Genomic DNA, 22,486 nt, shown 5'->3' on the forward strand with positions numbered 1-22,486 from the left:
TGGCATTTACCTCCAGGTCTGTGAGCGTCCCGGCCCTCCTGTTGACCTCCTTTCCCCAGCCTGCCTCCACCGCGGTGGTGCTTTTTGATGGCCCCATGGTGGCCACAGCCAGCGTTCCGCAACCCCAGTGTTACCCCTGGCCCGTGTCCTTCCACAGAGCTACTTCCTCAGCAGAGCCCAGAGCCTGTGTGGCCCCGAGCGCAGCGCTGTCCCTGACTCACTGCGCTGGCTCTGCCACCCCCTGGGCCAGAAGTTTTTCATGGAGCGGAGCTGGTCGGTGAAGTCGGCTGCCAAGGAGAGTCTGTACTGTGCCCAGAGGAACCCAGGTGAGAACACCTTTGCAGCCACCGGGTATTGGGAGAGCCGCGAGAGGCACCAGTACTTCAGGGGGACTGTGCTCCAAACGCATGGGGGACACAGGTGGTCTCAGTCTTGTTTTCCCCAAAGCTCAGGGAGGTCCCAAGCCTGGTGAGCAGCGCCTCTCTCCGACATTCAGATCCCGTGGTCCTCACATCAGTCACGCCGTTCTTGCCCTTGTTCTGGGTGCTTTGGAGAGAAAAGATGTGTGGGGCTGCTGCTCACTGGCCCCGGCCTCCTGGTCCCGCTGGAAAGCAGACATGGTCGGAGCAGTTAGAGAACAATAGGTGACAGGCGCTCAGCAAGTGCTTAGAGTGGTGGCAGGGACAGGGCTCCAGGCATCAGAGGGGAGGCTGGCTTGCTGTCCCTGGTGTTTGACAGTGATTGGAGGCGACTCGCCCAGTGCTCAGACTCGAGCGGTAGGCTTTCTGCTTTCTGTGTGCTTTCCCCTTTCTCGAAAGTGGGGGCCTCGGGAGAGTGCGGCGTGTTCTGCAGGTACGGCGTGCGTGGGAGCTTCTGCTATCCTTTTTTATAAAACAACTGTGTTGTGTGATATAAGAAGTTTCGGTGCACGACACCAAAAAGGGAGGATAAAAGTAAAAGCAATCTTAAGTCTCAACCCCATCCTCACGGTCTGTTTGGCCTATACCACAGACTTCACTGGCTTTCTCGCCTCGTGCAGACTCTGTTTCTAGGCCTGACTGCCCAGAACGTGCTCAGAAGTGTCCTGCCTCCCTGTCCTGGTCGGATGGAGGCCCCCGTGTCTGCACGTGTGAGGGGAGGGAGGGCCTGGTGCCACCCCACTTTGGGCCCGCCAGTGGCGACTTGGCCGTGACAGCCGTGGCGAGCTTTGCAAGGCCACTTGTTTCATCAGCGCAGCCAGACCGTCGCTGGCCGCGGAGGTCTGGAAAACAGGAGCAGGGCTTCTGTGTCATGTCAGGGCAGCGGCCACCACTTTGTTCTCAGCTGGCCGTCCTCCTGCCCATTTTCTGTTTTCTGATAAGGCTTGCAGCCCCAGCCTTGAAGGAAAGTACTGAATACTGTGCCAGGAGACCCAGCACCCCTCACACATGCCTCCCCCCGCCTTCCAACTGTCTAACAAGGTGGTTGTGGGCTTTGGTTGAGAAGGGGGTTCGATCCCCATTCAGAGCGGATAGCTGTTTCTCAGGGTCCTCTCAGTACCCTCTGTTTTCTCTGCAAAGACAAAGATGGGCTCATGATGAGACCATCTAACCTTTCAGGCCTCTCCCCTCTTCTTCAGCTGACCCCATTGCCCAGGTCCACCAGGCCTTCTGCAAGAACCTGCTGGAACGAGCTGTTGAGTCGTTGGTGAAGCCTCAGGCCAAGAAGAAGGCGGGAGAACAGGAAGAAGAGAGCTGGTAATGTCCCCAGAATGGGCCCCTGCCTCAGGCATCTGCCCAGGAAGCTTGGGGGCAACTGGAGGCCCACGTTCCTGGAAGCAAACAATCCCTAGTGTAGGGTCTGTAGGGAAATCGAATGATTCCAGGGTATTTCTCAAACCTGGCAGCCTCACAAGAGTCCCTTGACCTGACCTCTGTGCCCTTTCCTCCCATACCGGGTGTGCCACTTCCCCCCTCTTTCTCCTTTCCCCCATCCCTTCACCAAGCAGAGGCAGTTCTCGGAGCAGATCAGAGATGTGATCAGGTTGCTTTGCTTTTGGCAGTGGGGAGGGGGGGTGGCCTGTCGAGGGCATAGGAATGGAATGTGGAGGGCTGAGCAGAAGGCAGACATCTGGGGGACTCAGACCTTTGTGCAGCGTGCCAAGCAATTTCTTATTCTTAACAGAGCTATTAAGCACAGTCTTTCTTCCTCAGAGTAAGAGCTGAGGGGCGGACAGGTGCCAGAGTCACTCTCCTACAAGGCCCAGGTCCTGACTGGAGTGCACCTTAGCAGGGAAGGGAGGGCAGCTCTGCCGGTGAGATCAGCGAACTTGTGGGAGGAGATGACATTTGAACTAGACCTTGAGGGGAGGAGCATCTGGAACAGCCCAGACGTGTGAAGAATGAAAGCCTGTGGAGACTGTGAATGGTGTCAGTGGTGTTGGGGACAGGGCTTAGGGTGTGCCTGGTGTGATTGGGGTCGGGGGGAGCAGAGGCCAATATAGCCATTGGGTCTTGGAACTGGAGCGCCGAAGCCAGGCATGAGCATGGTCCTTCTGTACATTCTGATGTACCATGGAACCGTTTATTTTCTTTCTAGTGAGTTCTCTAATGCTCTGGAGTACCTGAAATTACTTAATTCTTTTGTGGACTCTGTGGGGATTGTGACACCACCCTTCTCCAGCAATTCCGTGCTCAAGTCAGCCCTTGGTAAGCACTTTGCAGGGTGGCTCTTCAGGCCTCGTGTTGCTTAATTCAGTTTCACAGCCCTTTTGCCCCAGCGGGTCCGGATCAGTTGTGAGTGTTCACTTGAGAATCTTCTCTGGATCTGAGGTGTGTATCTATGGCCCCACGTGGCTCCAACGCACAGTTACCCCCTGCTGGGTGGCGTTCTGGGGACAAGAAATAAAGATTCTCCTAGAAGTGGGACGATGAGCAGTGAATGTCTTTCCTTGGAACTTTCCCAAACACCCAGACTGGGCAACAAGTGGTCTGGACACCAGGAGCTCACTTGTTGATGCACGGTGGCCCTGAGGCTGCTTTTGGGTCTGACAGTCTCTGCTGAAGAGACTTTTCATCCGGGTATCTTTACTGCTCAGCGGCTGCCCATTGGGTGAGCCAGTGCAGCCCGCTGACTGACATTCTTTGCTTCTGTCCCTAGATGGCCATCAGGATGATAGCACAGCAGCTGTTTCTGAGGCTGCTGGGAGAGGGGGGCCTTCAGGCTCTCTTCTGGCCACTCTCGCCAGGGAGGGAAGGATTCCAGAAAAGCAGCCACCCCATCGTGACCCCTGACCCTGCAGCCTGTCTTTAGAAAAGCACAGGCTCTTCCGCCTTTTATCTTACGCTTCTACTTCCTGCCCCACCACCCCTGGCATCGCGAGATCACTAGCACCGTAATTCTGCAGCTGAGAAAGCTGAGCCTCTGAGAAGAAAACACTGAAGATTCTAACCACAGCCTCTTACTGGAAACACTTGAGAAACTCCACTCTTTGTGACTTCATTAGAGATTCATGACGTTTCCAGCACTTACCTTAAAAATTACATGACAGTGAACGTCTTTGCTGTACTTTTTTTCTCTAGGCCATTTTTTTTGGTGATAGACTGCCCCAAACGGGATTACTAGAGTTACTAGAGTAATAGGAGTGGGCATCTTTAAGGCTCTTGATACAGATTGCCAGTACTTTCCAAAAGGACGTGCTGGCTCGCGCTCCCACCGGCATCTCTATGAGAGGGCCACGCAAAGGCCCCTGGCCCATCGCCAGAAGGTACAGATGGCACGTGCACATGGGAACTAGGTGCAGGCGGCCAGGCTGAGCTCCGTAGGTGTGTGGGTGCTGGAGTAACATTTGGTGCTGTTCCGTTCCAGGTCCAGATGTCATCTGTCGGTGGTGGACGTCTGCCATCACTATGGCCATCGGCTGGCTCCAGGGAGATGACGCAGCTGTGCGCGCTCACTTTACTGAAGCAGAGCGTGTCCCCAAGGCCCTGGAAGTGACAGAGTGCGTAAGCCTCCTTGGCCACTCACTGGCTTCTCTCCAGGGGAATCCCAGGTGTGCCAGGCTCACTTCTGTGCGTCAGCAGAGTGGCCATTCGGGTGAAAGGTTGCGCAGCTTGGGGACTACATAATAGATGGAGAGGTGAAGCCAGAGGGAGGAAGAGGGCAGCACGGAGAAACCAATGGCAAGCAAGCCCATCTGCGTGCGTTGTCCTAGCAGCTGCCAGCGCTACTTCCGGGGCCTCGTCCCCCATTCTCATGGAGCCACAGGCTAATGGGGATGGAGAGCAGTGTGGCTCCCGGCATCTTCAGAAGCTCATGGTGCAGCCAGGCCGCGTGGTGATGGCTCACGGCCAGCACAGGGCTTGTGAGGGCCCGTCTCTCGCGTGCCAGCATTGTACCCCGTTTCCTTTCAGCTTCCTGTCAACACCCATCCCCTCCGCCCCAATCAGCCCTTCACTAAAAGGCTTTAGCACGAGGCATAACCAGAGAGCTTTTGACATTCCTCTTTGGGGACCCAACGCCTGCCTCTGGGGCATTTGGCCCATAGTAACGTGCAACCCCCTGTCTGTTTCTGACTGGATCTGAGTGCCCCTAACATCTTCTGCAACCCCAGAGAAATTGTACAATGCTCCAAGACAGAAAGTTCTTGTCCTCAGACCCAAGGCCGGAACATTTCCCGTCACGCAGACTCTCAACCAGGAGAACAGGAAAGAGCTGAGAAAAGTAGGTCTTGGCAGGTTCCCTAAGGCAGGTCACACACCCCAATTTCATTTAAGTAACCCAGTTTTGAGTACCCTGACCAGTGAGCACCCACCTTACACTCTCCCAGCCAGTGTGCCTGAGGACATGGCAGGTAGATTGTCCAGAGTCCCCTCATTTGTGAGCAGCAGAGCCCTGGAATCAGCTAAGACCCTCAGCTGACATTCCTTCCCCTGAATTCAGTCACTCTAAGGACCCTTTGCTCTTTGGGAATAATGATGCTGTGGGAACGAACCCTCCCCCACCCCAGCCTCCCCAGTCTCTCCCCGATCTGCTCTATGAAAAGAAGCTACTCTTCTCTGGAGAGCTTAATACCCAGCTTCTGGGGGAACGGCCCCTCAGAGAGCAGGCACAAATAATGGAGTCCATACTTTATGTCATCTCAGGTGGCAGCAAGTAGGATTATGGCCACTTTACAGATAAGGAAACTGAGGCACAAATTGTTTGAATGACTGTTTTAGGTGGCTCCTTAGTGGTAATCCTGGTGGTTGAGCTGGGTGTCTGATCCCTGACTCTCGGCCACATGCCCCGTTCCTGGGTCTCCTGCACCCCCTTCCATGATTCCATTGTTTATTTAGTAGATACTTAACTGAGGGCCCCCTTGGTGCCCAGCTGTGTTCTGGGCTCTGAGAGGCAGCAGTAGACAAGAGAGCAAGTTGCGGCCATAAGCAGATGGATAGTGGCCCGACCTGCAGAGGTGCTCTCTCCTGTGGGCAGCTCGTGCCATTGCCTTTGCCAGACCAGTGGTGGCTTCTGTGAAGCAGCCAGTGCAACTCTTCACTGGGAGGGGTTCTGGGCCAGAGGGAGGGAGGCCCATAACCACAGGTTGGTGTTGAGGGGAGCAGAGGTGAGTACAAAGGGCCTGACCCAGTGGGTAGCCTGAGGAGGCTTATAGAGGGCAGGACAGGAGAAGGCAGCCCCGGGAACACAGCAAGTGGAATAAGTCTCAGGAGACAAGTTGGTGAGACAGGACACTCCTGTGCACCCACGTCAGCAGAGGCACAGAAGGGGGAAAGGAAAAAGAGCTGGTCTGCCGATGCCTGCATCCCGGAGCAGAGTCCGAGGTGGATGCGGGACGGGGGGGCCATGGCTGGGCTGAGAAGGGCCTTGTTCAGCCGTGAATGGCCTGCAGCTGCCCTCCCGGTTTCTTCCCTCCAACCTCTGGCCCCTGGATATTCTCCCACGCATCAGAGACTCCAGGCCTTTGCACATGTTGCACCTCTGTCTGGAACCCTCCCAGAATGCCACACGACTCACTCCCCTATTCCTTCAGATCTCTGCCCAAATGTTACTTTTCCAGCAAGGACATCCTTGACCACCATCCCTTATAAGATGCCACCTTCTTCCTCTGCTCAGCTTCCCTTCATGGCGCTTGCTCTGCCTGGCATTACATGTTCAGTGTTCAGTGCATTTATTATCTGACTCTCGCACTCGAAAGCACCTGCAGGCAGGGACTTGGGTTGCCCACTGCTGCATCGCCAGGCCTGGGGCTCTATCAATACTCCCTGAATGAAGGAGGCTGTAGGGGTGGGGAGCCCGCCCTCATTCAGGGCCCCGGCATCTCAGATCTGGAGCCATTGTGGCCGCACGTGAGTGGACAGACCCATGTGTCACCGGCTCAGGCTCTTCCTCATGCCGCCTGAGGGACACTCACTGACCTCTTGCCTCTCACCTCCCTCTCACTGTCCAGGAGCCCCCTGGTGAAGGCCGTCTTCCACACCTGCAGAGCCATGCACACTTCACTCTCCGGGAAGGCGGATGGGCAGCAAAGCTCCTTCTGCCACTGTGAGCGGGCCAGTGGCCACCTGTGGAGCAGCCTCAATGTTAGCGGGGCCACCTGCGACCTCACCCTCAATCATGTGAGTGAGGGCTGATCTGGCCCCCTACCAGGGGGATCTGAGGGGGAGGTGCTCAGCTGTGGTGGGTAGGAACACCCCTGCCCACCTTGAGCTTGCCCGGCCTGTGGGGCTGTCCCAAAGACAAACCGGGCAAGCGGTGCCTTTCCCCAGACATAGCCTCTTGGCCCAGTTAGGCCCCTTTGGAGTCCTCAGGGCGAGCATGTTTCCACCTGTGCCTTTGCTGGGTTCCCCGAGTCCCGGGTCCTGCCGGTCCTCAGCTCTGCCAGCCCCAGGTGAACCAGAGACGGTCAGGGCTCTGCATCTGCTCCGGGCAGCTTGCACAAGTCCCGCAGACCACTGCAGGCCAGCCTTAGAAGGGGCCCCGAGACGCGCGCACACACACCCCGAGCCGACTGACCGGCCTGGGCACCTCCGAGGCCAGGTGCCCGCCTCCTAGCGGGCAGCTGTGGTGCATTGTAGTTGCATTGCATGTTCTGGTGGTACCCGTGCAATGTTTCCACAGTGCATCACAGAGGCCTGCCTGGCCCTCGAGAGACTTCCTACCGTGCCTTGGTAGGGGGCGCTGCCGTCACTGTTGGATCCCAAGGCATGGCCGCCCCGGGAGAGAGGAGGGGCAGGGTGGGCACAGCTAAAAGCGAAGCACGGTCTGCACACTCAGCAGGAGTTGGGTTTCCCTCCATGAAGGGAGGGACGGGCTATGGCCCGGACTGTCAGACTCTGAGCCCCCCACTGGGGTTTGGTCCAAGGTAGCTAGGTTGGCACTTCTGGCTAGAGGTGGTGAGTATCAGTCCCAGATACTAGGGGGAGCCCGGAAGCATGCCAGCCCTACAGAATAAGCACTGTGCCAGAGGGGCCCAAGAGTAAAGGCCCACGGAGGAGCCACATAGTTTCAGCTGACTTTGGGAAACGAGAGAGAGGCTTCGCACTCTTGGGGCTGGGGTTCCTGGGCAGCAGTTCTGTGTGGGACAATGGGCCAAGGAGGAGACCCCGTGGAGCTTGGCATCTGTCAAAGGGCAGAATCCAGCCCCAGGCCGCTCCCGCCGCCCAAAGGTGCTCCCCCAGCGCTCACCTCTTAGAAATGCCAGGCTTGGGGCGCCTGAGTGGCTCAGTCGGTTAAGCACCCGACTTCGGCTCGGGTCATGACCTCACGGTTCGTTGAGTTCGAACCCCTCCTCAGGTCTCTGTGCTGACAGCTCAGAGTCTGGAGCCTGCTTCCGATTCTGTGTCTCCCTCTCTCTGCCCCTCCCCCGCTTGACTCTGTCTATCTCTCTCTCAAAAAAATAAACATTACGACAAATGTTTTAAAAAAGCCAGGCTTGGTTTGAAGAGGGAGGCCATCACCAGCCAGAAAACAGTGTGGCAAAGGGACAAGACAACGAGCAGGCACGAGGCAGAGTCCAGGGTGGGTCCAGTGCCCTGGTGAAGGGACACGAAGAGGAATCTCCCGGGGGGAGTCCATCGGAACCTGTAGGGCCCCATGGGACCCCTCTCACAAGGAAGTCTGCTTTGTCCTCACTCTCACTGCCCCCGGTACTGATGGGAGCCGCGCAGGTGGCCCAGCCTCATGGGTGCCGTGCGGACAGTACGTGAGTCCCCCACTCGCACGCTGTGCGGCATCCGTGCCTGGTGGTGGCTGGCATTGACAGTGCTTCCAAAGGCAGGGTGTAGTAGGCACGCACGGTGCTCTCCTGTAACACGGTAGCCTTGTGGTGCCGTTTTGTGGATGAGGAAACGGAGGCTGAGAGAGGGTCAGTTGTGTGCCAGTTGGTGGCCAAACCGCAATTGATTTAGGTCAGTGGGCTAAACCCAAGTGTTCAACTGGTCTGTGGTCTCGCCTTCTTGGACTCCTGTCTCCCCAACCCCAGAGACCACTGGGGCCGAGCCTTGGCTGCCTTCTGTAGAAGTGAGCCTCCTCCTTCCCTTCCTCCATCTCCTGGCTATGCTGCCACTTCGGGTCCTTTGATCCTACTTGCGGGGCAGGGCTGCAGCCCAGTTGGGGCATGGGCCTGCCGTGAGGCCACCTCCTGTGAGGTGGGAGGAGCCTGTGCCTTCCTGTCAGGCCCACGAAGGTATTATTCCGGTGCCTGCTGCATGTCTCCTGCACAAGCTCCTGCCCTCTCTGGGCCTCACTTCTTCACCCACAGAATGGGAGAAACAGATCTTCCACCTGGGGTCATAGAAAGGATTAGATGCTGTGAGCCCGTTTGCCCTTCAGCTCTTCTCTTGCTGTCTGGGGAGCGTTTTCCAGGCTGCCCCTCTGAGACTCTCCACTTCCTCCCGGAGCTGCCGAGGGTTGGGCTTGGGAGGGCCTGATAACCGCTGGGATCTCTATCCCCGCGATAGGTCAGTCACCGGTCTCCTCCCTGTGGCTCATCCCCCAGGTGGTCCAGCTGCTGACCTGTGACCTGCTACTATCGCTGAGGACAGCGCTCTGGCAAAAGCAGGCAGGAGCCAGCCAGGCGCTGGGTGAGACATACCACGCATCCGGTGCTGAACTGGCCGGCTTCCAGCGGGACCTGGGCAGCCTCCGCAGGCTGGCGCACAGCTTCCGCCCAGCATACCGCAAGGTGAGACCCGGCCGGCCGGCAGGGGAGGGCAGGTGGGGTTCTAGAAGCACCAGCACGGGGTTGCAGAGTTGGCCCTCGGAGGTCAGCCGGTCACCCCCGTGTCAAGCATGGGGGTAGCTGCATGTATCCCTTTCTTCTGCTTGTGTTAGTTGAGTAGCCACTGTGCGCCCAGCCCTGCAGTGTGGCAAGCAGGCCGAGGGCCCACAGGCAGGGGCCCGCACTGACTGCACCTCACGTGTCAAATGCGGGGATGGGAAGGGCTCCTGGCCCTGGGAGGGGTGGGAAGGGCATGGAGAGAGCTCCACTCTTGATTTCCTGTTGTCAGAGCGACGGAATCTCCCTAGCACTTCATTTCATTCTTGTTCTGAGTCGCCGGGGGCTTTGGCTCTGCTGCCTGACTGCACACAATATCCCCGTGGCGATGGCCACAGAATCTGAGAAGTCTCCCAGGGCAGTTGTGTAATTGGGCTGATTGGACCCAAATAATTTCCTTGCTTGTTTTATTGTGATTGCTAATTAGAGTTATATACTCAACATGTTTTTGCCTGAATTATTTTCTAAAATTTCAAGTGAGAAGGCCATTAGTGTCCGTGAGGGGCGAAGGGCTCAGTGAGTCTGCCTTTTCCTTGGTCCCTCCCAGGGTCACATTGTGGCCACTGTTCACAGTGAACCAGGACAGACAGCGGGCAAAACATACATAATCACCACTGAACCTGCTCCACTGGGGAAAAGAGGAAGTGTACCCCAAGGTTCAGGGCCCTCTGATCTGCTCAGGGCACAGCTGGCATCAGAGGCCTCCTCTTGAGACACCGTTTCCAACCTGCCTCTCCGCTGCCGAAACTCTTTAGTGGCTCCCCTGGCCCCACTGCCTTCCCCAGTGGCACTCGAGACCCTCCCCACAGATGGAGATAGGAAAGGGTATAAAGGAGCCTTGTGATTTAAGGAATTAGAGATCTAGGCCTTGCCCCCCACCCCCACCCCGTTCCCCAGTGACTCATATTTACAGAAGAGCCGCACTTCCCCTGGACACGTTCTGGCCTCTATTTCTTTCTGAAGAAACTGAAGGAAACAGGAACGAGCCTCCCTGGTGCCAGTCCAGCTAGCTGTTCCCCTCCTCTTGCCACCCTCCTCCCAGCCTCACCTCTGCCTGTTTTCAAGCTGGACGCCACCCCCAAGGCCTGAGGCTGCACCCAGGCCACTTCTCTTCCAGCCCCCGGGGGCACTTCTGGGCTCTTTGTCTCCCGTAGAGGAGAGCGTCCTTGCCTGTTTCCAGCTGGCCTGTGCTGTGCTCCCCATTCCTGCTGTTCCTCCAGGTGTCTGGCTTTTTCGGAGCTCAGAGTTAGGACGGAAGTTGCTTCCAAGGGGAGAGCGGGGCAGGGTAGTGCGGAGAGAAGGGCCACTGTTGGGTGGCCGACGAGATGCCTCCTAGAGAGGTATCCACTGGGGTACAGACAGGTGCGTCCCCCCTGCACCATCCCCAGGTGTTCCTGCACGAAGCCACTGTGCGCCTGATGGCGGGAGCCAGCCCCACCCGCACGCACCAGCTGCTGGAGCACAGTCTACGCCGCCGGACTGCCCAGAATACCAAGCACGGTGAGTCTTTCTGCACCCCAGCTCCAGGCCTGGTGTGGACCCTGCCTGAGCAGGGGAGGGGAGGAGGGTCCCAGCCCGCCACTTACCCTTGGCAGAGCCCCGGTGGCTGTCCTCACCTGCGCTGTTCTCAGAGGTGGCGCGAGAATAGCAGTGGCCCGAGGCCGGTTCTCTGAGTTGCGGGGGAGGATCCATGACCACGCTGTGGGGCTGGGGTTTGGCTGGGTTGTGGATCCAGCCTCAGGAGTGAGGATGGGAGGGCTGGGGATTCTGGGAGGGCTGGGGATGCCGTCCCGGCCCCAGCACTGCCTCACTGGCTGGCTCTGAGTTTAAATAAACGAGTCCAGGGTGAGCCCTTGGAACAGCTCGGTGAGCGGCTCCTCCACGCGTCTCCTCATCGTTCCTGCAGGAGAGGTGGACGCCTGGCCCGGCCAGCGAGAGCGGGCCACCGCCATCCTGCTGGCCTGCCGCCACCTTCCCCTGTCCTTCCTCTCCTCCCCGGGCCAGCGGGCCGTGCTGCTGGCCGAGGCAGCCCGCACCCTGGAGAAGGCGGGCGACCGGCGCTCATGCAACGACTGCCAGCAGATGATTGTCAAGTTGGGGGGCGGCACTGCCATCGCCGCCTCCTGACCCCTGGGTTCTGCCCACCTCAGCCCCTGCCTCCCGCCCCCCTCCTCCCTCTGTCTCTCAGTCTCTCTCCCTCCTCCCTGTCTCTCGATCTCTCTGCTCCCTCTGGGAGTTGTGGGATGAGCCTTGTCTTCTGAGCTGTTGCCTGCTGGGGCTCGTGGAGCACCTCAGCCCGGTAGGCCCCTGGGCAGAGCCCCAAAAGCTGCTGTAGACAGATGCACGTGGTCCAGGGCCCCATGGGTCTGAGAGAGGAAAGAGCAGGGCAGGAGTTGGGGAGTTTCCTGACTTAAAAGTGGCAGGGGGCTCCCAAGCTGCCTGGTCCCTGCCTCCAGCCCTCAGCCCTCCCCAGCTTTTCTCTCCTCCAGACACCACCCCCCCTTTCCTGCTTCCTTGTTTTTTATCAGGCTTTCCCTGTGGGGGACATAGGTCTCTGGGCACTAAAGCGCCTCACCCTTGGCACTGTGCCCAGCGTGCCCCTTTCCCCCTTTTTATACAGATGTTTTTATATCCGTGTGCTTGGGTTTGCCGTGATGCAGGGCTGAGTTGCTGTGGTATCTTTATTTCTCTCCTTGGGTCTGTGTCCCCTCCCCTGTGCCTGACAAAGCCAGTTCATTGTTTTCTCTTCATTACACAGGACAGCCAGGGTAGGAGGGAGGCCCAGCTCTGGGGAGGCAAGTGGGAGGCAGGGGGCAGGCCTGGGGTTGGATGAAATAATGTCGGCATTATTTTTTAATTTTTTAAAAAATAAATGGTATCTTATTTAATTGTCCTGTTCCTTCCCACTCCCCCGCCCCCTGGGATGCCAGCGCAAGCTCAGGGTAGGCCCAGGGGGCTGGGAGACATGAAGCCACCCATTGGGACTGGGGACCGGGGGCCTTCAGTGTGGGTTCTCAATTCCCTCCCACCCCAACTCGTACCTCCACAGTCTATTTTTATCCCGAATTCTTGACCTGAAAATAAGCCAGGGTGGCAGGGACCAACCCCCAGTCTCTCCCCAGTGACAATCCCCTTTTCGGGGTAAACACTAGGAATAAAGGCCCCTGCCTCGATGAGGGTCCTTGGAGGAAAAGTGGCCCCACTTTTCCGGATCCCCGGGCTTGGTGCCCAGCCCCTGAGGCCATTTCTCCCAGGACCTGAGGACTGCCTGAGACCTCAGAACCTTCCGGGAGGCTGAGAGGGGCTGCCTTCCCTCCCTTCCCGCCTGTGTCCCTCACCCCTCAGGCCAGTTGGGGTAGAGAATGGGCGCGGGCTCCCCCCGATGCCGAGGACAGGCTAGAGTGGCTCAGCTTGGACCTTGCCCACGTTCTTTCCCTGCTGCCCCTCCCCCCACACACTGTAAGTCGTGGCCCCTGCCCACCAGGCGAGCCAGCCCTTGTGTCATGTGTATGTACCGTGCCTTTTCTCATTATCGTTTAGGGGTGGGAGGGGGTAGTTTTTCGCTGAAAGGGGGATACACCTATGGCTTCCTTGATACGGAATCGTTCACTGTGTCCTGGATGTAGGTTATTCAATAAACAGATTGGTACCACCCAGCATGAGGCGCGTGGGGGTCTGTAGTGTGACCGCCGTGGTGATTCAGCCAGGTGGCTGCAAGGCTTGGCCTCTGGTGGGTCGGGGACTGAGGACAGCCCTTCCTTCTCTGCTGAGAGGCTCCCGGAAGGTTTCATTTGGAAGGACCTTCCTCGACCATCCACCCGCTTCCTTACGACGCCGGCTGCTGGCGTGCGCTCCTGGCTGGAACAGAGTCGGGGATAAAAGGGCAGCCAGAGGTGCCGCTTGGGTCAGAGGCCACTGTATCCAGGACACAGCTGGCCACTCACAGCAGCGGCTGTTTCAGATTTGGGGTGCCAAGCCCGTGCGTGTTCACCCCTCAGAGAGAAATCTGTCCGCTACTGGCTGTATCCCCATCCCCCCTGAGGGCTCACTGCCCACAAGCCACATCCAGGTCCAGCTCCTGTACCCAGCTGGTCGCCTGGGGCAGGACATCACCTCTGTCTGCCGCCTCTTCCACGTGTGCCCCACAGGGATGACAGTCCCTGCCTTTAAGTGCCCATAGACGTGTTGGCCAGTTTCAGTGACATGACACACACCAAGTTCCATGTACAGTTAAGTGCCTTATGAGGCTGGCGAGAGGCAAGACCACGAGGAGCAGCAGTGGGCTGGAAGCGGAGGAGTCCGGAGTGACCTGGGGATGAGCATGGAGCATGGAGAGCAAGGTCAGTGACCTGGCCTGGCTGAGGAGTCTTCTCCGAAGGGCAGCCCTGGGATGGAGATCTAGGGTCCCGGGGACTGCGAATGAGCAAGGGGTTGCACCCACCTCCCCCCAACAAAGCCCCGTCAAGGCCTGTGTCGCCAGGGTGGGTGGCTGTGAGTGGCCGATGACCCAGGAACCTGATCCTTCGAGTCTTGGCAGGCTCCATGACTCAGCACCCACCCCCCTTCCACCTCCCTCTACACAGCTGCCAGATAGGCCCCGGGGCACCGTACCCCCAGTTGAGGGTGTGAGGGCTCTCTCCCCTAACGCCACTGGGCCCTCACTGCAGGCAGGACCGTAGACTCTTGACCCTGTTCTGTCCTGGGGCTTCTGAGCCTTGGTTTCCTCAAAAGCCAGAAGAGCTAGTGAGGCGGGCCCTGTTACAGGTGAAGAGCTGGGGGTTGGGGGGCCTCAGGGCGGCCCCGCGCGGCAGGAGGAAGATCTGAGACCATGAACCTCCGGAGCGGAGCCCCTCCCTGCCGGCACACACGTTCATACCTTTCCTCTTCCCCACAGTGCCCTGCCTGCCGCTCATCAGGTTCACAGCGGCAGAGGACAGGAGTCCTAATCAGCTGGGTGACCTTGGCGAGTTACTTGGGTCTCAAAACCTCAATTTCCTCATCTGTAAAGCCACACACCCATAGGGCTTTTGCAAGGATTAAATAAAAGAAACAGCAATAGATGGTGGCCATTGTTATTAAAACAGTATATATATATATATATATATATATATATATATATATCATGCCTAGGGCACACAGGAGGGAAACAGAGGCCCAACTGGGTGGCTTTTGTTGAGGTCACACAGTGAGGGACATAACCCAGACCTCAACCTCCCAACCATCCCTGGCACAAAGGAACTCGATGCACCCAGGCTGCTGGCAATGCCCTGAGCCACAGCCAGCTACCCAGAGCCCACCTGGCAGGAAGGGGGAGCTGGCAATGCAAGCCTGTGTGAGCACCCCGGTGGGGTCACTGCCAAGGCTCCGCGTCCAGCATCCCCATCCCCTTTCCCCCCTACAGCAGCTACTGGGAGGAGGCTCCCCCGTCCTGAGCACCAGCTGTCCACTTGGCCCACTGCCCACACCCATTAGGGGGGTGGCCCTGGACCAAGCTGGCCAAGTGGCCTGCAAGCCAGGTGCCGGCTCAGGGCCAGACCGTGTCAGTGAGAATCAGCTAGGTTTAACCAACTCAAGATGTAGAGTGGCCGGAAGGGGCTCACCTCCAGTAAGGGGCATGGACCCTCCAGGGGGCCTCAGGCTCCCCACAGCCCTCTCCCCTGTGCTCTGGAGCCTCCAGGTGGCTGGGGCCCAAGTGCTCCCTCCCCCATGGCTCCCACTGGTATGGACATTAAGCTTGGCATTCAGCCCTGACTACCCTCTCCAGCCACCTCTCCCTGGCTCCCAGGACACTTGCCCGCCAGCTCTCAGGAGCAGTCCTTTGCTCTTGCACACGCTGTGCCCTCTGCCCGTACCGCCGTCTGTCCAGTCAATGACCAATGCTTCCACCATCCGTGCCTCTCAGAGCCAAGCTGGGGCTCCTTTATTCTCAGGGATGGGAGCCACAGAAAAGGCTTTATATTGACACGAGGAACCCTGGCCCTAAGGCCCCAAGGACAGAACCACTGGCCTCACCCAGCGGGCCCCTTCTTAGCCCTGCAGGCTCCAAGGCCCCAGTCCAGTTTGGGCAGGCATAAGGGCAGGCACGGCCGGCGCCTCTCCTCCCCCACGGTATGGGCCCCGGGAACCGGCCCACGGCGGCCTCCAGGCAGATGAGGGCGCCCCGGAGATTGCGATGATTCGGGAGAACCAGCGGCTGTCTTCACACGGTGACCTCAGCTTTGCTGTTGGTGCTCAGGTGCCGGGGCCCGCGGCCTGCACTGCCGTAAAGTCCAGGGGGCTGCGGGCCGAAGGCCTCGGGCGGCTTCTCCACGCTGAACTGGCGCCGGGGCGCGTGGCCGGGCCGCCGGGGTGCGGGGGAGGCCTGAGCCGCCAGGTGGCCGCGGGGGGCGGGCCGGGCCAGGCGGCCGGCGATCCAGGCCTTGTAGTGGCCCGAAGGAGCAAGGCCGGCGGGGGGCGCGTAGCCCGGCGGGGCCCAGGGGCAGGCGTCGAGCAGCGCCGGCAAGTCCTCGCGGGGCCGCTGGGGCCGCGCCGGGACGGTCAGCGGGGCAGGTTCGGTCGCGGGGAACCGCTGGTAGAAGTCCGGCGGGGTGGCTTCTGCGGGGATAGTGGGGACGAGCCAGGGGGCGAGGTCAGGGCCGGGGGGCGGGGTCCCAGCGGCCCCGGGGCGGGGCAGGGAGAAGCCACGCCTCAGGGGCGGGGCCTAGCCCTCTCTTGGGTGGGACAGGGAAAGTCAGGCCTCGCGAGCGGGACAGGCCCGGGACCCGCCTTGGGAGACGCGGGTTTTCACGCCCCGGGCTCGGTGGGGTACAGCCTGGTGGCCCGGCGAGGGTGCGCGACACGGCCGAGGCGCGGGAGCCGATTGGCTGCGTAGGCCCGATACAATATTTGGCTGGAGCGCTGACCCGCAAGGCTGGCAACTGTGGAACTCGAACCAGGACCCAAGCCTTGTCATCTAGGAGCTTGGATACCCCGGGGCGCCCGGCGCTCCCGCACAGACCCGGCCACTCACCTGCGGCCTTGAGCGCGGCTGCCTTGAGGGTGGAGTACTTGGCGTAGTCCCTCTGCAGCGTCATGCTGCCGCCGTCCTGCAGCCTGGGGCCACGCAGGGGTCCTGGTGTCGCTGACCCCAGGGGCACGTTGTTGGGGCGTTTCTTGTCTGGAGCGGGGAGGGGGAAGAGGAGACCCGGCCTGCTGACAGGAGGACATTCTCCACCTGCACGACCGCCTCTTCGCGGCCCCCTCCCCAGTGAGAACTTGGGGGATGGTTACTTGGGCGGGACTGAGAGCCAAACATAACCCGATGGCAGAATCGCCAACGCCTGGAAAAGGGCCTGGCTCAGAATAACGCGATTAATAGCAGCCAGCCCTGGGGCGCCTGGGTGGCTCAGTCGATTGAGCCTCCGACTTCAGCTCAGGTCATGATCTCACACCTCGTGAGTTCGAGCCCCGCATCGGGCTCTGTGCTGACGGCTGGGAGCCTGGAGCCTGCTTCGGATCCTGTGTCTCCCTCTCTCTCTGCCCCTGACCTGCTCACAGTCTGTCTCTGTCTCTCTCAAAAATAAATAAACATTTAAAAATTAAAAAAAAAAAAATAGCAGCCAGCCCTGAGTGGGTGCTAGCCTGATGGATGACTCCTCAGCATGTTCAGCTTGGGCCAGGCATCGGGTCCCAGGACCTGCTTCTCAGGAGATGGAGTTAACGTCTGAAAATTAGAACCCATACAGGGGAGGGGAGCAGGATTGCCGCCTCACCGGCTAGAGCCCAAGAGGGAAGCTCCAGCCTGGAGGAAAAGGCCCACAGGCGTCCACAGGCTGGTGCGAAGCTGACCCCGGGGCACTGAGCCAAGGCCTAGAACCACAGCCTGATTCCAGATCCCTGAATCTGGAAGCTTCCTCACAGAGTCCCCTTGACCGGAAGCTGCTGGACACCTCAGAGGGTCTCCCTCCACCAAGGGGAGCTGACCGGCTTGCCCAGCCCCGACTCACACGCCTGCAGAGGCAGGCAGCTCGTTCCAATTGTGAAAGAGCTAAGAGCCTCTTACCCCTCAACACACCCCTTCCTCTGCTCCCAGGCCTGTGCTGTGGATCGACATATGCTGGCCCACCAGCTTGCACACCTGTGTTCTTGGGGGAGCCCCTGGGGAGGCCATCCCCCATCTGCACCTGGACACAGCTACCCAGAGGTGGGCCCAGAGGTGGAGGCAGCGGCTCCTGGGGGTCCGGCTGCTTCAGAAGTTCTGTCAGTGTCCTGTGGGGGAAGAGTGATGAGAGGCAGTCCCCCCAACCTCCTGCTTCCCCACTGGCCAGGCCTTGGCCTACCCAAGGCCAGCCCTCCCACCACTGTCACCCTTTCAACCCATCTGGCCCCCCTTCTTCCCTGTGATTGTTCTCACACATCTAGTCTCCACTGTCAGGCATGACCTGTGGCCCCAACACATAGCCACTTCCAGAGCAGGTGAGGAAACTCTAATGGGGTCACATGTCACCAGGGCTACCTTGTTTTCCAAAGACTCCCCCGCTCCCAGAGTCCATTCTCCAAGACACTCCGAGTGGAGCCTCCTCTCCCAACGAAAGCTCTGCAAGTGCATCAGGCTCCTGGACTTTGCTTGCACTGCTCCCTGGGCCAACAATCTTTTCCTCCATCTCGTTCTGCAAAACTCCTACTTATTCTTCAAACCCCACCGGAATCCCTCCTCTTCCAGGAAGCCTTCCTGATCTGCTTAACCTAATTCCCTTCCTGCAGCAGGGGCTTCTGCCGAGTCCCCGGGACAAAGCTGTCACACAGGCACGGAGGGGAGAACAGACCAGGAGAGCCCAGGGTGGAAGCCTAGCGCCAAAGACTATGTGACCTTGGGCAGCCACCTGCCTGGTACCAGGACACCCAGCCCCACCCAGCTGTGACAGCGTCTGACTGAGCCTTCCCTGCAGACAGCCAGACACAGCCTTCAGGCCAGCTGCCTTTGGTGCCCAGAATCCACGATTTTCTTCTGGCTCACTCTGACCTTCCCACCTCGGTGGGGCGGGGTGGGGGAGACCGAGGTGCTGAGGACTCAGATGGCTGATTCGTGCGTGAAGAAGCACACGAGAGGTGCGACACCTAGGGTAGGTACTGTTTGGCTGAAAGCCTCCTGTCCTGCCCACTCCTCAGCTGCCCACCCGTGTGGCCTCATCTCTGTGCAAGCCCGCACCTGCCAGCTCTCCCAAACACCTGAGTAATTTTCATGCTTCTGGGCCTTTCTCTAGGGACAGACTCCAACTCCCTTCTAAGCCCTCTGAGCTGGAGGGGCACTGACCGTCGACCTCAACACGGCAGAATTAAGGGTGAGACTTGGGGAGAGGGCGGGGGTTCAGCACATGCCCACACATGAGCTCAAGTTGGCCTTCAGGTCTCCCCAGAGGAGAAAAAAGAGGGCATATGGGAGCTGAAGCCCAGACAGAGGAAGGGACTGGCCTAGGCCACACAGCACATCGGGAGTGGGCCAGCTCTTCCTAAAGCATCACCAGACCTGCTTCACTGTCCCCTGTGGATGAAGTGGGTTCTAGGTGGACACATCAGCTAGACTGCCCAAGCCACCGCTCTACACCACCACGGCCCTCAGCTCCTGCTGCCCCGTTGTAATCAAGGACATGCCCTGTCTTCTCCTCCTGGCCCTGCATGAGGGACTCCAAACTCAGGGCCTGCCCCCGTAGCATCCAGAAGCCAGGATGAGAGCCTCCACATCGCCGGAGGCAGCACAGTAGCTGAGGCCAGCACCCCCCAGCTCTGCCCTACAGCTGTCTAGTAGGGGGTGGGCTAGGTGGTCTGGGAGACAGAGGTGCTGCGGAGTGCCTAGGAAGCCCTCATCCCCTGCCCCTCAAGTCTATGAGGTGGGAAGCACCCAGGCCGGGGGGCTTCTATTGTCACCTCTAAATACCAGCCTGTCGCGTATCCAAAAGGAGCCCAGATCTGGGTAGGTGAGGCGGGCACAGGCCCCAAGACATGGGGGTGGCTGGGGGGATGTGAGTGTGTGAGTGTGTGGGTGTCGGTGAGAGTTTCAGGGTGAGGACACAGAATCCCAGAGTCCCCATTCTAGCTGAGAAAGGGAACCCGGGTCCTATAGACCCCCGCTTCACACAAAGCTCAGACTCAGCCAGCACCCGTCCTGGCCTCAGCGGCAACAAATCTGTGTCCCCCACGTTTCAGGCCTCTTTCTACACAGGGAGAGACCCTGACGCTTGCCTGGGGGGGGGGGGGGGGGGGGGTGGTTACTGAGTAGCGCAGATTGGAGAGGCCTTCTCCCCAGGGAAAGAAGGTCAGGCCTGAGTCACAGCTATGGGGGTGGGGATGGGGGTGGGGATGGGAGGGAAGTGGAAGGAGAGGCAAAAAAGTGGAGAAAGAAGCAAGAGGAGGGAGACCCAAGAGAGCTACAGAAAATGCCCCATCCTTCCCTTTCCTACTCTGGGGACCTATGCTATGGCCCCCACCCGGTACTAGTGGGACTCAGGCCCCAGACCCCCTTTCTTGGGTGCGGTTTTTGTGTGCCCTCTGTCCGGGGCGACCAGTCCAGAGGAGGAGGGAGCCGCGGGAGAGGGCGGCTCCGCACCCAGCTCCCTCCGGAAGGTCAAGGGGAGACGGTATCAGCTGTCTCCCTCCACGAAGTGGGGGGGGGGGGGGGGGGGAGGGTAGGGGGCGGCGGATGGGGGGAGAATAACAGACCTGGCGACTGAGAGCGGAAGTAAAAACCAGGAGGAGGGTGCCGCTGAGAGGACCAGAATTTACAGACGGGCGGGAAGGATGAAGGCTGGCGAGGGGGCGCCCACCCTTCGGGAAGGACGGTCCAGGAGGGGCGGGCGGGGCCCCGGGCCCCGGCTGGCGCGCGCTCACCTGGTGACGGTGCGCCGCGCGCGCGGGCTGTGCGCCCTCTCCAGGCCCAGGCGCGCCCCGATGCCGGCCAGCACGAGCAGCGCGGCGACGCCGCACACCGCGTAGACGGCCGTGTGGCTGCGCTCGCGGCCCGGGTCCCGGGGCGCGGCGGCGTCGCGGGCACGCGCGGGTGGCCGGCCCGTCTGCACCCAGGCCGGCGTGTCGTAGTTGGAGCAGCGGCTCTGGTCCAGGCGCCGGGGTCCGTCGTGGCAGCAGAAGCGGTAGCCGCACGTGCCGCAGCAGAAGCTGTAGGCGCCCGAGCTGCAGTTGAAGGGCGGGTCCCACTGGCCCATCACGTCGTAGTAGCCCCGGCAGCGGTCGCCCCCGGCCGGGGCCGCCGTGCCGGGCGCCGCGGGCTCCTGCGCCTCGGGGGCGCCCGCGCGGCCCGACGGCGGCCGCGCCAGCAGCAGCGCCAGCCCGAGCGCGAGCCGGAGCCCCGGCCGGCCGCCGCCGCGCAGCCCCCGCGCCCCGGCCCGCTCCATCGGGCCCGCGCCTTCGGCTACAGCGCCCGGCCCATGGCGGCGCGCCGCGGCTCCCTCCCGCCGGGCCTCCGGGCCAGCTCCTCCGCGCCCTCAGGGGCCGCGCTGGCCCCGCCGCCCGGGCGCTGGCTCCGCCGGGCGCCTCCCCGGCCGTCACCTTCCTCCTCGGACCCCGGAGCCGGGCGGGCTGGGCCGGGAGCTCGCCGGGCCGCACCTCCAGTGGGCGCGTCCTCCGCCGACACTCACTTCGGACCCGAGCCGGCAGTCCTCGCCCCGGGCCGCCCCCCGGGCCGGGCAGCGAGTCCTCCCTCGCCCGCGCGCGGCCCCCGGCCTCCCCCGCGCCTGGCGGGTGTGCGTGGCCCGGGCCCGGCGGGGGCGGCGGGCCGCCCGACTCCGCTGCCTCCCCGCCGCCCGCTCCGCGCTGCCCGCGCTCTGGCTGCGGCTGGGGCTCCGCGCGGGCTCGGGCGGGCGGGCGGGGGAGGGAGGGAGCGAGGGAGCGAGGGAAGGAGGGCGGGCGGGCGGGAGGCAGAGCCGGGGGAGGAGCGCGGCCGCCGCCAGGGGAGGGAGGGGGCGCGGCGGGGCCCCGCACAGCCCGGGCGCCCCGCCGGGGACCCTCCCCGAAGGCGTCCCCGAAACATTCCTCGGAACTAGGAGCCCCAGACCCTTCAGTTTATGACTCTCGGGACTGTTACTTCGGACACAGGCCCGCGTGAACGCGCCTCTGTTTCACAGGTGCGGGGACTTAGGGGACAGAGAGGCCCCCGGAGGGTCGTTGCCGCCCCCGCCGCTCTTCCTCCTTCCCATTCTTGCTGTCAGTTCTGACCGAGACCGGAGGGTGACATGTGGCAGGCCCTTGGCCCTCTCTGCGCCTCGATGTTCCCGCCTCTCAAATGGGAAGAAAATCCCGAGCGGAGCCGCTGCAGAAGGACAAGTGCCGCCTACGTGCCGCCTGGGGCACCGCCTTAACCCCGGGGCGCGCCCCCTGGCCCCAGAACCTCTTAGACCCTGGGTTGGGGTCCTGGGGTGTCCCCGCTTCTATGGCGATGGGCATGGCCTCGTCTGCGTTCTCCCAGGAGCTCTTCGCTACCCTAGGTGTGAGGGAGAGAAGATTGGGCTGGACTTGGACCCAGAAGAGGGGGCGGGACCGGGTCAGGGGGCGGGGCCATCGGCCGGCCCTCCGCCCCGCCCCCCGAAGGCCGCTCCGGTCCTCTGGCCTGCGCGGGGGAAGCGGGTGGAAGGAGGTCCGGAGCTTGGACCTATCACGGAGCCGTCCCTTGGCGTTTTCCAAGTTGGGTTTAACTGGAAAATGTGACCGAGCGGTGGCGCCTTGCTTCTCTCTGCCTCAGTTTCTCATCTTAACATCAAAACTTTTCCGGAAGTGGGGGGGGGGGTGCGGATTCATAATGCGCCTGTTCCAGGAGGCAAGGGTCAATATGGTGCCTCTCACTGTCCGGACGAGATCGTCAGGAGACCGAGGGCTGGGCGTCCAGTTCTCCCCGGTGTTCCCACACAGCACCGTGTCTGCTGAATGAATGAATGAAGTGACTTCAGTCTTTAGTTTTTGTAAAATGAAGAATTCGGGCTCCTAGGGCTCTCCTGCTCCCCTTTGCATCATGTCTTAACTCAGCGACTGGGATCAGCTTATAAAAGTGGAGGAAGTGGAGGGAGGAAGAGGGAGAAGGATTTACATTTAAAGGAGGATCAAGTCCTTGTGTTGCGGAGATGAGGGGCTGACAGGCTAATTTCAGGTATTAGTGGCTGAGATGCTGTCCGCTCAGGGGCATTCCTTGCGCCCTGTCCAAAGACAGCCTGCTCCCTCCCCCTTCAGCCACAACACACACTCTTCTGA

At 60.6% G+C, this 22,486-nt stretch overlaps 2 protein-coding genes across 4 annotated transcripts in view; one reads left to right on the forward strand and one right to left on the reverse strand.

Moving 5' to 3' along the window:
- SREBF2 (sterol regulatory element binding transcription factor 2) overlaps positions 1-12,913 on the forward strand; it is a 58,002-nt gene extending 45,089 nt beyond the window's left edge. For both annotated transcript variants that reach the window (XM_060656211.2, XM_078449395.2), the window contains exons 12-19: positions 158-326; positions 1,619-1,736; positions 2,578-2,687; positions 3,847-3,979; positions 6,428-6,596; positions 8,978-9,163; positions 10,645-10,756; positions 11,163-12,913. In XM_060656211.2, the coding sequence (XP_060512194.1) occupies positions 158-326; positions 1,619-1,736; positions 2,578-2,687; positions 3,847-3,979; positions 6,428-6,596; positions 8,978-9,163; positions 10,645-10,756; positions 11,163-11,383 (1,218 nt within the window). In that variant the 3' untranslated portion in view covers positions 11,384-12,913. The remainder of the gene's footprint in view (positions 1-157; positions 327-1,618; positions 1,737-2,577; positions 2,688-3,846; positions 3,980-6,427; positions 6,597-8,977; positions 9,164-10,644; positions 10,757-11,162) is intronic.
- Positions 12,914-15,144: 2,231 nt separating this feature from the next.
- Positions 15,145-22,107, reverse strand: SHISA8 (shisa family member 8). Of its 2 annotated transcripts, none has more exons than XM_060656212.3 (4): positions 20,120-22,107; positions 17,298-17,503; positions 16,266-16,412; positions 15,145-15,850 (listed from the first exon to the last, which is right to left on the reverse strand). In XM_060656212.3, the coding sequence occupies exons 1-4, from the start codon at positions 20,638-20,640 to the stop codon at positions 15,456-15,458; spliced, it is 1,269 nt and encodes a 422-aa protein (XP_060512195.1). In that variant the 5' UTR covers positions 20,641-22,107; the 3' UTR covers positions 15,145-15,455. The 2 variants fall into 2 exon arrangements, with proteins under 2 accessions (XP_060512195.1, XP_060512196.1); XM_060656213.3 differs by having other exon boundaries at positions 17,373-17,503; positions 20,120-22,096.
- Between the last annotated feature and the right edge of the window lie 379 nt (positions 22,108-22,486).

The sequence above is a fragment of the Panthera onca genome, chromosome B4 (genome assembly GCF_046562875.1).
Source record: "Panthera onca isolate mPanOnc1 chromosome B4, mPanOnc1 haplotype 2, whole genome shotgun sequence".
NCBI lineage: Eukaryota > Metazoa > Chordata > Mammalia > Carnivora > Felidae > Panthera > Panthera onca.